Raw genomic sequence first — 14,267 nt, 5'->3', positions numbered from 1 at the left:
TGTATAGAATGGTTGGAAGCTTGTTGTGAAGTGCCATATTTATATGAAGAGGAGGCTTCAATAATAAGTGAATGGTGTTTCCTGTGCCTTTCTTGTTTAGCATTTGACAGAGTAGAATGATTAAAATAAAATCCAGCTGCAATCATTTCTTTCAATTTTAGGGCTTGTCACCAGGCTGCGATACCCAGTTAGTACAAAGGGAAAGAACGCGCCAACTACTGCCGGCTTCAGCTACGGTAAGGCTCACTTTGTAGCTGCGTTGGGGAGTTCCCTTCTAATAGAATCCAGCTCTATGAGACAAATATATACGTGTAGAATTCAACTCAGGGGAACTGCAACCAGAATTCTAGAGTGCAAGCCTAGGTCCCGGCAGCCCTGACAGCCTCAGCTCTTCCACCTGTCTCACAGTGCCAGCTGAGGATGAAGAGTGGTGAAAAGCAGAAAGAGGCTCAATCACTGTGCTTTACAGGAAGAGGGACTGGAGGAAATGTCTCCTGAGTATGCACATCAAAGGCTGCGACAGAGAAAGACTAGGGGAAGGGCAGACATGACATCCAAGTGTGGCTTGGTTGATAATTATCTCAGACCTACTCCTGCAAGGTGGTCTGAAGAAGTCTTTATTGCCCGAGGGGATGAGCTGGTTCTAAGGAGTTGATTGCTCCAGGATGCAGCCTGGCCATTGTGAATCATTGCCTGTACCTGTAGCTGGTGGGCTGTTGGCCCTTGGGAGATGTAGTTATTCGTGGAATCCGAGGTAGACTGTAGAGCTGTTTAGGATAGCTCTTAGAGACATTTAGTGTAATGTCTTCAGAGTATAATAGGGTATTACAAACTTCTAAGATTCCTCAGTGCATCCTACCTCTCTGTGCCTTCATCCATGAGCAGGGAGGTGGGGGAAGTAAGTTAGCTATCAGCAGGTCTTACATAGATGATCTTTGACTAATTAACATGCTGCCATGTGCATGTATGTGACCAGAAATAAATGAAACAGGTGCAGACAGAGGCAGAGATGCCAGCCTTTCACTCTGCTGGAGTTGCCCCTGTAACCCAGTTAGGAGGAACCCGTGGTTTTAGCCAAAGAATTCTCTGGGTGCAAGTTTTACAACTGTTTTTAGTGCATCCATAGAATGGGCTTTTAGATGATTATATTTTATAGTAACACTAGATTTTCTGTTTTCATCATTATTTATAAAAGCTCTTCATAGGTAAAAACTAAATCTGTCACTGCTAAAATAGTTGCCGTTGTGGTGGATCTCACTGGCTATGCACCTGGGTGTCTGGGTACAGGCTGCAATTCTGTTCTGTGTCTTGTAGTAGTTACTACTGTGTTACTCAGGGCTGTTCGGGTTGGTCTCTTTCTCATGGATTTAGGCTCTTTCCTTTGTAAAGGCATCCTTTCCTTGTCTGTCTTACAGATAAGTGGGAGATTAATCCATCAGAGCTGACCTTTATGAGGGAGTTGGGGAGCGGACTGTTTGGAGTGGTGAGGTTGGGCAAGTGGCGAGCCCAGTACAAAGTAGCCATCAAAGCTATTCGGGAAGGTGCCATGTGTGAGGAGGATTTCATAGAGGAAGCTAAAGTCATGATGTAAGTTTCTATTCTTCTTCTTCTTCATTTTATGTGTATGGGTGTTTTGACTGCATGTATGTCTGTGCACCATGTATATACAGTACCTGCAGAGGCCAGAAGAGGGCATCAGTTCCCCCTGGGACTGGAGTTACAGGTGGTTGTAAGCCATCATGTGGGTGCTAAGGATCAAACTCAGGTCCTCTGGAAGAGCAACCAGTGTTCTTATCCACTGAGTCATTTCTCCAGCCCCCATGACGTAAGTTTCTAGCTTCTACCAGCTCCCCTCATTTGTATTAAAACTTGGCCCCACCCAGCACATATGCCTGCTGGTTTGTTTACCTGTGGTAACTCTCTGTTTGTCTGTCATGGTCCCCAGGAAGCTGACACACCCCAAGCTGGTACAGCTCTATGGCGTATGCACCCAGCAGAAGCCCATCTACATTGTCACCGAGTTCATGGAACGGGGCTGCCTTCTGAATTTCCTCCGACAGAGACAAGGCCATTTCAGCAGAGATGTGCTGCTAAGCATGTGCCAGGATGTGTGTGAGGGGATGGAGTACCTGGAGAGAAACAGCTTCATCCACAGAGACCTGGTAAGCAGAGACCCCCTGGCCTCCCACTCCCCGTAGCTTCCTACACCCTGGCTGGATTCCATTGTCCCTGTTGGGTTCCGCAGTGAGCTGTGCTGTATTAGTTCCCTGTTTTGTCCTTAACAAGATTTCATTATTTTCAAACTTGGTAAATTTCAATCACTTGATAATTTCAAAGGAAAAGACCTTTATTAAATCTAATAGCACACAAACTTATTATCTCCAAACAAGTTTCCGAGAATTAATTATTTGAGCTCTGGTTGATTCCCAGGAGATAGCTAGTCATAGCAGATTTATTCGATGTTATTGTGTTATAGATAAGAGTGTTAGCTTCGGGGAAATGAAAGCGGCTTGCCTATTGTGAGAAATGAGGAAGTCGGGGTTAGCTTTGACCTTCAGACCAAGTCTCAGCAATTTCTGCTTTACACACCGAACAGAAATGACCAGAGAAATCCCGAGCTCTTGTCATTATCTCTCAACTAAGAGGGAATTCTGGGAGTTTTCGTTACTTCTGAAAATACTAGGAAGAAAAAACAAAAACCCCAACCCTAAAGGGCTGGGCGGAGAGGCTTCTCAGTTCCCTCCTCGCTCGCCCCTCTGATCTTCAATCCCTTCTATGTTACCTCCCAGCCATTCTCCACAAGTAACACCACTGTAACAATTAACATTGTAACTGTAACAAGTAACAAGTAACACTGTAACAAGTAACACGTAACACTGTAACTGTAACAAGTAACTACACAATTGTCTACCTTGACTATCCCACCAAACCATCAGGATTCACATTGTGTCCATCCTCTTTTAGTTTTAGCTGCTTGTGATAGAGTGTGGATCCATTTCCTTCAGAGCAGGAACAGCAGGGTGTTTTGTTGTCACATCACCTGACACAGGCCTTGCTTTTGTACCATAAACTCATTTGATTAGGAAGTGGATGTTATTCCTATCTGCATTGTTCAGGCAAAGGAAGTGAGTGGAACTGGATAAAATATCATCAGTCATCAGGGAGATGGTGGAGGAGTTTGGACCCAGAGCTTGCCTTTAGAGTCAGTATTGCAACTCCAATGTCATCTCTAGATTTAAAGCATAATAATGAATTGAGGATTTGTCAAGGTGACTTGATCTCCTCAGTGTGGTGTTGGCTAGTCCTAATCCATTCTATAAGTTGGATTTGCAATGTGCACTTCGTTTTTTGGCTCACAATACATGTTAAAGTTCATAGCATGTAATAGAGGCGACAGGATTTGTAAAGTGGATATGACATATAACATTAGCTTTGATGATTATGTGTCTCTATGACAATGACTAATTTTCATATTGAAACTTATGAATTAAGCATTGTCCTAGTTTTGTCCTGTAGAGTGGATACAGACTGAATATTTTCATGACTCTTGCACTTGTCCTTGCAGAATTCATTTTCTTGAAAGTGAGGTGTTTTTGTTGGGGGTCGGGGGAAGGCTATAATACTGATACGAAACCCTGGATTGGTTTTAATACTCTTTAAAGTATTAATCCTACCAGGTGAGAAAAAGATTATTAACACAATTTTTGAGCCAAATTTGAAGCAAGCTTTATTAAATACTGACCAGGATGATGGACACTAGCCAAGTCCATTCCCAGAGTTCCCAGAGAATGGCTGCTAATTACATCAGTTCAGTGCTTATAAAGGCAAGCCCACAAGGCTATGGACTTTTGGCTTCATCTAATCAGGGGCAAGCATATATCCTAGTGTACTTTCCAGCTACGTACTTTTTGTTTATATGTGATCAAGTGCATCCTGTGAATCTGGGACAAGCAACCTTGTTTACAGAAGTGAGAACATGGCTTGTTGTCTTACATGGACATAAGTCCTCAGCATTCCAGGAAGTTTCTGTCCTTGGGCAAGTGAAGCTTACAGGTTAAAGACACTCTTATTTTATAGATCTTTTCAACACAGCAATTTGAAACTTAAAACATAACTTTTGCCCTCACAAAAGGATCTGATGTGCCTTTCCCCTGGGTAAAGTGTTTTATGGGCTTGCAAGGGATAGCACTGTGGCTATCCTCCTGGGAAGGTGCAGATAATTTTAAAAAATGGGCATTAACTGTCACTTGAGAGAGGCCCTTAAATGTGCTCAGAGAAAAGGAACTCTGGGAAGTTGCCACACAGGAAAAAGTAAGCATCTGAAGAGTGAGGAGAAACCTTGTCCCATCAGTTGGAGTGTTAAAAATACCTTTTTTTTTTTTTTTTTTGCTTCTGAGAAGCACTGTGTCATTCTACCAAATTATTGTATTGATTCATATAACTGTCAAGAATAGACCAAAACCCCAAAAACATATGTTTGTGTTTTAGCAGCTGAGTATATTATGTCTTAATATATTAGAAACCTCATACACAATAAAGCTGACAGTGTGTTTGTTTATACATGGTCATTTGAGGCCGCTGGCCATCTTTTGACTGTTGATGTGACCACTCTCAGGTTACTGGTCACTATGATGATTGTGTGTTTCTACTGTTACCTAGAGAGAATTCATCTTTAATCTAGATTAAAGACTTCAAGAGGTGTTGTCACCGTCAGTGATAAAATCACATAGTAATATTGTCTACTGCTGTTCCTTTATTGCTGGACCTTTTAATAAGTGTAACATCATAATGTTGTTTTCCAGGCTGCCAGAAATTGTCTGGTGAATGAAGCAGGAGTTGTCAAAGTATCTGATTTTGGAATGGCCAGGTATGGCTGGGTACTGTGTGCTTTTAAGTGATAGCCTCATTATTTTTGAATAATTACTGAGCGTGGGAAGACCTTGGAAGATAGCTCAGTAGGTAAACTGCTTGCCTTCCAAGCTGAGAACCTGAGTTTGACCAGAATGCAGGAAAAACATCCAGATGTGGTGGCTCATGCTTTGTAATCCCAGAAATGAGGAGGCAGGGACTGGTGGATCTCTGAGGCTCTCTGGCTAGGCAGCCTAGATTAACTGATGAACTCCAAGCCATTGAGAAGAACCTGTTTCATAATAGGCACTCAGCGTTCCTGACCATACCATCCAAGGTTGCCTCTGTCCTCTCTAAGCAACCACAGCCCCACAAGCAAACCTTCCCCAAACTGAAACAAAAACTCGGGCCCTGGTTGTAGTGATTGTAATCTAGTCCTTAGAGATGGAGGAAGGAGAATCAGGATTTCAGAGTCATTCCTGGCTATATACCAAGTTTGAGGCCAGCCTGGGCTACATGAGACCATGCCTTTAAAAAAATTAGTGTGGGAATAATTTGTATCAATAAAGCAATAAGGAAATCTCTTCAACTGTTGTAAGGTTAAATGAGACTACATATTGTGACATTAGTAATTCTCTCCACTAGATGGTAGTAGAGCCTATTAAATCAATCTCTCTCTCTCTCTCTCTCTCTCTCTCTCTCTCTCTCTCTAATTTCTTCTGGAATATGTTTGATGATCCAGTACTTAGTATATCCATGTTTTCAATGTTTTTAATCTCTTAGTTTTTGTACTTTTACTAGTGTTAGAATAGACTTTTAAGAAGCATTTTGTTGCCGGGCAGTGGTGGTGGACGCCTTTAATCCTAGCACTTGGGAGGCAGAGGCAGGTGGATTTCTGAGTTCGAAGCCAGCCTGGTCTACAGAGTGAGTTCCAGGACAACCAGAGCCAGGACTACACAGAGAAACCCTGTCTCCAAAAACAAAAAACAAAACAAAACAACAACAACAAAAAAACAAGGAAAAAGAAAGAAAGAAGCATTTTATCTGTCCATCTGTCCTTCCCTTTGTCCATTGAGTCATGCATATATTAAAAATCAGGTGTCTACTGTGTGACAAGCCTAACCCTGTGAGCCACAACAGTGAGTAAACTGAAGGCCGAGCCCATACGTCGTGGAAACGCTGGAGAAAGGAGATACATAGACCTGGAGAAAATGACTGTGACAGAGTGGGGGTGCGGGGTGGGGGGTGGGGGGTGGGGGGTGAGGGGGTTGGTCAACAAACAGTGCCCTGTCAGTCCAATCTGTGCCCTTTTGTACATCCGGTGAGCCAGAAATGGCCTTTTTATTTAAAAAGAGACTAAAAGTATATCAGGACACCTGAGAATTATCTGAAATTTAAGTGACCACCCATTTAAAAAAAAAAAAAAAACAGTGTTATTGAGACTCGCAGTCTTGATCAACTGCTGATACTGTCTGTGGTCACTTTCACACCACAGAGGCAAAACCTGAGCTGTGTCCGGCAGAATCTGAAATCCTCTGTATTATCTGGTCTTTCTCAGAAAAAGTCTACTGTCTTCTGTGAAAGGACTAACTTGGGAGTCGGGGTGGAGACAGCCGCTGGAGGTCTGGTGACCAGAAAAGCTGTTCTCACATGTGAATGTTGAGTGGACACCACAGGAGAGCCAGAGTGGTGCCACCTGAGGTCTGGGACTAGTGTGACCTGCCCAGGAAACCAGGGAGGGCCAAGGAAGCTGGCCCAGAGGCAGAGCTAAGAGCAATAAAGAAGGCAGAGAACTGTGTTGGGTCCTCTCAGGCTAAGACCAGCTCCCAAGAAGACGCCGGCCTCTGGAGGCCTGAATGCTATCATTAGCAGCTTCTGACTCTTGAAGCCCTGACTACCCAGTCCTTTCAACGTGTTGTAGATAAAGATGTTTAGCACTGGGGCGGTGGTGGCGCACGCCTTTAATCCCAGCACTTGGGAGGCAGAGGCAGGCGGATTTCTGAGTTCGAGGCCAGCCTGGTCTACAGAGTGAGTTCCAGGACAGCCAGGGCTACACAGAGAAACCCTGTCTCGAAAAAAACCAGAAAAATAAAAAAAGATGTTTAGCGCTGATGGGTGGCCCTGCACTGCCTCACAGCCTCTCTTCATATATCTGGCATGCAGAAAGTTGGTGGTACTTTTCTACCGGTCCTACTCCTTATGCACTAAATTCAGACTTACCTGACTGACAACTATTTGATCCAGCCCAAGAAGGCATTGTCTGCCAGATACCATCTTTGTCTGTACAAGAGGAAGTCAGTGTGCTCGTTTGAATTTTTGTTCCTGGCAGCTTTAGCATTAACATACGTAATGCATTAATAATCCTAAACACCTGCTGCATATACAATGAAGGAGCTCAAGTCCTCGCATCCTTCGCTTATCAAAGATTCTCCCCAGAAGTGGTCAATGCTACAGTTTCCATGTGTCTTTCTAGATGGATCTGTATATGTTCAGATAGAAAAATAATAAAGCAGGGTTTGAGTGTGAGTGTGTGTGTGTGTAGGGATAGTGTTCTGGTATATAAATATGGTATATTACCATCTTCTTATACTTCTTTTTGCCTCTGATCTTTTGCTTGCTGTGCTCTCATTGCCTGGCTATGCTGTAGCTTTAAATGGAGGGGCTGCGGGGCTCAGAGCACGGGCTGCTCTAGTTACTTGTCACCACTTCCTGTAAGCAGCTCTTCTTTAGATATTTTGCATGCAGGGCCTTTGGATAAAATGTCGTTCAGAGAGCAAAGTCACATACCTCAAAAGTTTGCAACAATTTGTATAGTATTCTGCCTCTGTTGCCTCATAAGAAAGATAAACAACAGAACAATAACAGTACAAACCACTAGGTCACCTCATGTTCTTAACTTACACCACGGAGCTAGATAGACATCCCCAGGCAAGGCCATGAGCTGAGCGTTTTGATTCAGCCTGGTGTGTGCGTGGTGGACTTCAGTTACTGTCTTGGTCTGTCTTTGTAAGGGGGAAACGAAAGCTCATGTCTGACATGCAAAGGTGTGACTCGTGGTGTGTTTCATCCTAGGTACGTTCTGGACGATCAGTACACAAGTTCCTCTGGTGCCAAGTTCCCCGTGAAGTGGTGTCCCCCGGAAGTGTTTAATTACAGCCGCTTTAGCAGCAAGTCAGATGTCTGGTCGTTTGGTAAGGTTCAAGATGCACGCCTCCTCCCCTCCCCTCTGAAGAGGAAGCAGACACATCACTAAGTAACCTTATCGTGTCGTAGGTGTGCTGATGTGGGAAATATTCACAGAAGGCAGGATGCCCTTTGAGAAGAACACCAATTACGAAGTGGTAACCATGGTCACTCGAGGCCACCGACTCCACCGGCCAAAGTTGGCTTCCAAATATTTGTATGAGGTGATGCTGAGGTGCTGGCAAGAGGTAGGCTGTTTCTTTGTGTTGTTTTCTGGTCTGTAGAACGATCCATGGCTGGGTCCAGTGGATTGGGAAGGTTCAGTTCTTGCAGCCCAGTGAGAGTGTGCCTCCTGCCCAGGGATGTCAAACTCTAGCAGGAAGCTTTGTCTTGGTGCTGAATATTGAGAAGAATCTGAAGAAATGGACAATACCAATAGTTAGCTCGGTACACTCAGGCTGATGTGTCACTCCCAAGTGGGAACCCCCTCCAGAGCCAGGGCCTTGGGAATAAGCCTGGAGAAGTTGCTTCTCTCCTTTCTGTTCAGTAACTGGGGTTGAAAGGTTCACTGTCTAGAGATGGGTTCTTCTTTAAACACATTGACTCTAGGTATCTTACTTAATCTCTAGAAACATTGAAATGTCACTTCCACAGAAGACATTAAGCTCCAGAGAGACCCTTGAAAGACTGCAGTTGACATATATTTCATATCCAGTTCTTTAGATTGTTTTCAGAGTAACCCTTTGCAGCATAGAGACTTGTATTGTGACTATAAGGCTCACGGGGGTGATGCGTGCCCAGGGCCAGTTACCTATAGAGCATCAGAGGCTCATCCAGTACCAAAGGTGTCACTTGCTACCTCCCGAGGGCGCTGATTAGGGTGCACAGAGGCTGGTTGGGCAGGACGTGGTACCAGGGAGAGCAGTGTGAACAAAGTTGGAGTATTTGGTTATAAACATGGTGTGTGCACCCGAGAGGTGGAGCTTAGTCTGAATTTTGTGGGAAATGAGGTTTGCTGACAAGGGGAGGGGGTGGGGGGGTGAGATGGGTCACAGAGAGCCCTCAAAATGAGTAAGACAAGGGCTCAAAAAGAAACCCAGCAGCTGTGGGGTTGGTTAGGGCAAAGAGAGGTCATCCTGTGTTGCCCCCCCCCACCCCCGTTCCCCAAGAGTCTTGCCTCTGCAGTGTTCCACAGGGCTTGAGCAGTGAGAATTTTCTGGGGAATGGCTTCTGAAACTCACAGCCTCTCTTCGACTTTTAACTATAGAGGCCAGAGGGAAGGCCATCGTTTGAAGACTTGCTGCGTACGATAGATGAACTAGTTGAGTGTGAAGAAACTTTTGGAAGATAAATGGTGGCCCCAGTTTCCAAGGCAAGATGAAGAAATGGCATGCCATCGGAACACCATTCACTTGGCACCTGGGAGTACAGACTGCTCTACGTACAGTGTGGGAGCCCCAAAGTGTCTGCTCCTGGTCCAGCCTTAGCTCGGTGGCTGCTTCGCAGGCTGCCCAGATGCTCTCTCAGAGCTGGGGACTTGAAGCACTCATTTGCTCATTCCTTTAAGGGTTTGAGTGCCAGCCATGCACCCGGCACTGTGCCCAGGCCTCAGGAGATGAACACGGGGCTATGCTAGCTGGCACTAGCAGAAAGCCAGGGTGTTTGAGATGGGGATGAGCCATGTTCCAGCATCTCTCCTATGCCCTTTGGCTTCTACATAAACCTGGCCCTGGTGTGTTGTCTACCACCGAGTTCTAGGTAAAGCAGGAACCCACCTGGATACATAGTAATCCTCCGTTTTGAAAATATCTGTTTCCAAACCTGTTCTTAGTATTACCTTTAAAAATCTGTATACTGTATATATTGTAAATACATATAATATATAAAGTTATATATTTATAAGTAACATACGTTTATCTCTTTAGCTGAAATTTTGGTTGTTTTTGTTTTCTGAGACAGGGTCTCTCTATGTAGACCATTCTGTCCTTGAACTTGCAGAGATCTGCCTTGAATTGGAATTTTTAGGATTAGAGAATGTCTAGTCCTAAATCTGACAGCTACCAATTCTGTCTCACCCAGGGATCCAATATGGCTTTCTGAAGACTGCCTGGGTCCTTTAGCTATTAGATACTTGACTCACGAGTAGACTCATACAAGTAGAAATGCCTGCCCCTATTAAGCCACAGCATGGCCTGTGATGAACTATCTGACCCTGACCATTGTGCTCAGAGCTGATTAGAATTATGTGGGAATTTTCATGACAGAATTAGTTACCTCAAAATTCCTAAGAATGTTTCCAGGACTTTGTGGGTGCTCCTCTTGAGCTGCTGGGCTCTGGACCAGAGGTGTTAGAACCAAGTGGTATTTAACACAAGTAGGTCCCCAGAATGACTTACCTGTGGGAGGTCAGGATGCTGCCTAGGGAACTAGGGAGAAAGTGTTTCAAGCTTTCCTGTGTTTTTCAAGAAGCCTGGTTGGACTTGAATTCCTGGATCAGTGAAAGTCTCCATCCCAGCCTTCCACCAGACCTTGATGTCCAGTTTCTCTGAGTGGGTTTCCTCTTGTAGTTTCCATTTTCTCACAAGGTTCAGGAGATGACGCTGACCCAGTTCCCATCAGTAGAAACCATTTCCTACCCAACACACTGTTCTTGGAATTTGAGAGCCCCCAACACTGAGGAAGTTAAGGATTATTCCTTCACATGTCAGTGGCCCCTGTAATCTCTCTCATACTGGAGCATGTAGTGAGCACACAGGCAGGAGCTGGCTTTCCTCTGACCTCTTTGGTCAGGAGTTGGTGCCACCATATTGAAGGCTGTGCTGAAGACTGAGCTCATCCCTTTTCTAATGGATACAAGTGAAATACTCTTGTCATAATGTGCCATATTCCTTCCAACTCCACACACCACAAAACCATACACACTTTTTAATCAACTCATGTCTCCTTCAAGGAGCTGGTGATATGCAAGCATACTGCACTCACTACTACTGTCATGCCCCACCCATGTTCCCCTGTTATCTGGATGAACTCTGAGAGGAACTATGGGCTGCTAAGAAAAGTTAAAAGAAGGTAGAATTCCTGTGTGAACAGTTGGAAATACTCTTTCTTATCACATGCATGTCTCAGGGGTGGAGTACATGTGTACATGGGTGCATATGTGCATGTGCACATATGGTGGCTAGAGTTGATGCTGTATGTCTTCTTTGGTTGCTTTCTACCTTGTGTAGTGAGGTAACTGAATCTCTCAGGGCTGACTAATTTGGCTGGTCTAGTTAGCTAGTTTTCCCTCAGGATCTCTTGTCTCCACCTCCAAAGCATTTGGTTTACTAGTGGGATACCCTGCCCACTCATAAACTCAATTATGTGAGTTTTCTGCCTCTGAACGTGGGTCCTTCTACTTCCATATTAAACACTTTGCCCACTGAGCCATTTCCCTAGCCCATACAAATACTTTCTGTGGGAAAACAGAACAAATGATACATGGCAGAACTTGGGAACTATTTTCTCTTTCTCTGTCTCTCTGTTCCTGTCTCTCTGTCCCTGTCTGTCTCTGTTTCTCTGTCTGTCTCTCTGTCTGTCTCTCTGTTTGTCTCTCCATCTCCCCGCCTCTCTTTCGGTCAGGGTCTCTATTTGTAACCCTGGCTGTCCTGAACTCTCTATATAGACCAGGCTGGCCTTGAACTCACCTGTTTCTGCCTCCCAGAGTGCTGGGATTCAAGGCTTTTGCCATCACATCTAGCTTCAGTCAATCTTTTAAACAGATCTTTAGATTCTCCCCTAATCCCAAATCATGTCTCTGGAGTCAGTCCTAAATCACAGCAACAAATATCCTAGTTTGGATATTCATGATCCTAGAATCTGGTTTTCCCTGTACCACTGTGAGCCCTTGGGCAAATAAAATTTTCTTCTCATCTGCTCCTTTATTCCAGTATCTGCACAGGGAAGACAGTTTTACTTGATCATTAAGAAGGTCCGTCCTTTTTACCGAAATTCTGTGATTTCTTCAAAGTGTTTTCTAGACACACCCACAGAGTAGGTTTGAGGAAGTGCTAACACTTCAGATCTGGATATAGGGCTCTGAAGTTTCTTATATAGGCCACTGGGTTGTCATTCACACACTCTTGAGGTTTTTCAGAACAGGAAATTAGGTGGGGTAAACTTTGCCTCTGAGAAACGTCACAGGCCAACTATGCTTTCAGTTGAAAGATGTGTTACTGTGAGTGGAACACAGCTGAAGAACCAAGGCTTCTGTGTATGCCCAGCCAACAGGGTAGCCATGATCCTGTCCTCTTGTGAGTAAGATGGGCTTTGCCATTTAATGTCACGGCTTGTTTACGGGTGTGCTGCGTACTCTTGAACCCTAGGAGCGGGTTTGGCTGAAAGAAGGAATTTGTGAAGTCTCAAAGATAATTTCTTCAGATGTAGTGACAGGATTCTGTGGCTTTTTTAAGTCACCACTGTCTCTTGATATAATTATATATTTGAGAATTGAGAACACAAATGACAATAGCAAAAAAAAAAATTCGTGTTCTTGCATGTGTGGAAATGAAGTCAGTGTGATGTGACGTGTCTGTTTCTAGAGTGATAGAGAACTCAGGGTTGAGGGTCAGGAGACCAGATCTTCTGGCTTAGCCTCAGCTTTGACAGGTTCCCTTTGGCACCTTGGTTGGGTGAACAGGTCTACAGTGTGAGTGTTCCCTTCCTGCCTCCTCTCATAGCCGTCATAAATAGACAACCGGCAAAGCTGGCATCGCATCAACTTACTTTGAGAGTTGCTTTGAAGGACTTCAACACTGTTTTTAGAAGCACACCACAGTTACCTTTAAGACTCAAGACAGGTTTATTATGTATATAGGTTTAGAAAAGAAAAAAAAAAAGATGATCTCTGATTTTAATTCTAGATGCCATTGGAATCCAATGGTCAGTAGAACTTAGTCATTCCAGATTAGGTAAGAATTCTGATTTAATTTTAGCAGGCATTAGGAAAAACTGATTGAATTTTACATATCTCTTTAAGCCACAGTACTTTGTTGGGACCCCAGACATTGGTAGGATTTATAAAAATAAACAAATGCTATTTTAGTTGAGCCTGCCTGAATATGAGTTACACTTTTGATTCACTAAGACCAAAACAAAACACAACAACAACAACAACAACAACAAGAAAAAGGCTTCTTGTTATCAGAAATAGGCCAAGCAGCTCAAGACAGAAAAAAGGAATTGTCAGGAGTCCTCAACTCCCCAAGGGCAGAACGATGTTGAGCAGTGAGCAGTCACAGAATGTGGACCTTTAGAGGCTTTGACTGTTTCTCATAAACTAGGGAAGACCATGCATGATAACAGGAAAGGCTCTGCTATATGTAAAGCGAGTAGATGCTGTCTGTCTGTCTAGGGATAAAGTGGGAGACCGGTTATCTATGGGGTTTTTGATGAGCATTTCCCTTGGCCTGGAAGGGGATGGTTTTAATGCAGTGTCCCTGTACCATCCAGTGTCTGATAGATGGCGAGAATCACCTGTTTCCTTCTTCCATGAGCCATAGCTAAACAACGCTGCATTTTGTTCTGAGTGAAGTAATGAGTGTTTGCCATTGACAAAGCACCACCAAGCACACTCCGGGGTGTTTTAAACTGAAGGGTGCTTATTTGTATGTGCCAGTTGTTGACCAAACACACTGACTGTTCAAAGGGCTGCCATGGCAACCTGGAGTCGAAGGCTGCTGGAAGGGAAGAAGAGATAGTTGCACAGTGTGGGATTTTTATCATAAAGGAATGATGGCAACCTCTGAACAGGGTCCAAGGACGCTCCTCCAGTGAGGGTACATTTATGAAGTGTGGTTGGAACTGCCAGTGTGTTTAGCGGCTAAGTAACCATGAGAGCAGCTCAGACATTCACTTAGATGCCAAGATCCCGGGGCAGCAGCTAAGGATTAGAAACTTCTCCCTTTCACCACTTCTTCAATGCTTTTAATCTATTGTTTCTGCTTCTTATTGAAAACCATATAAAATGCTCCATATATATATAATTTTAAGTTCCAGTTTGCCTGATGCATGCCTGGGGTTTTGCTTAAATGCAGGTTTCTGGGTTCATTATTATCATTTGATCTGAGGGTGCAGTAAGGACCTTTGATCACGCTGCATTTCCAGGGCCTCTCCATTCCCAGAACACTTAACACACCAACCCTACAAAGCTGATGACCCATTATTACTGTAATTAATATGAGGATAAGCAGGGTAGC

General features: G+C 44.1%; 2 protein-coding genes across 5 annotated transcripts in view; both read left to right on the top strand.

Annotated features, from left to right (window-relative positions):
* Tec (tec protein tyrosine kinase) overlaps positions 1–9,937 on the top strand; it is a 108,712-nt gene extending 98,775 nt beyond the window's left edge. For all 4 annotated transcript variants that reach the window (XM_034509127.2, XM_076938625.1, XM_076938626.1 and 1 more), the window contains 7 exons: positions 162–236; positions 1,416–1,587; positions 1,946–2,162; positions 4,803–4,867; positions 7,921–8,039; positions 8,122–8,279; positions 9,299–9,937. In XM_034509127.2, the coding sequence (XP_034365018.1) occupies positions 162–236; positions 1,416–1,587; positions 1,946–2,162; positions 4,803–4,867; positions 7,921–8,039; positions 8,122–8,279; positions 9,299–9,382 (890 nt within the window). In that variant the 3' untranslated portion in view covers positions 9,383–9,937. The remainder of the gene's footprint in view (positions 1–161; positions 237–1,415; positions 1,588–1,945; positions 2,163–4,802; positions 4,868–7,920; positions 8,040–8,121; positions 8,280–9,298) is intronic.
* Positions 9,938–10,056: 119 nt separating this feature from the next.
* Txk (TXK tyrosine kinase) overlaps positions 10,057–14,267 on the top strand; it is a 60,902-nt gene continuing 56,691 nt past the window's right edge. Inside the window, exon 1 of the mRNA XM_034509069.2 lies at positions 10,057–12,323. Coding sequence (XP_034364960.2) covers positions 12,221–12,323 — 103 coding nt within the window. The 5' untranslated portion in view covers positions 10,057–12,220. The remainder of the gene's footprint in view (positions 12,324–14,267) is intronic.

This window comes from Arvicanthis niloticus, chromosome 7 (genome assembly GCF_011762505.2).
Source record: "Arvicanthis niloticus isolate mArvNil1 chromosome 7, mArvNil1.pat.X, whole genome shotgun sequence".
Lineage (NCBI taxonomy): Eukaryota > Metazoa > Chordata > Mammalia > Rodentia > Muridae > Arvicanthis > Arvicanthis niloticus.
Note: the sequence above shows the minus strand (reverse complement) of the source record. Positions and strands in the feature narration are given on the sequence as shown.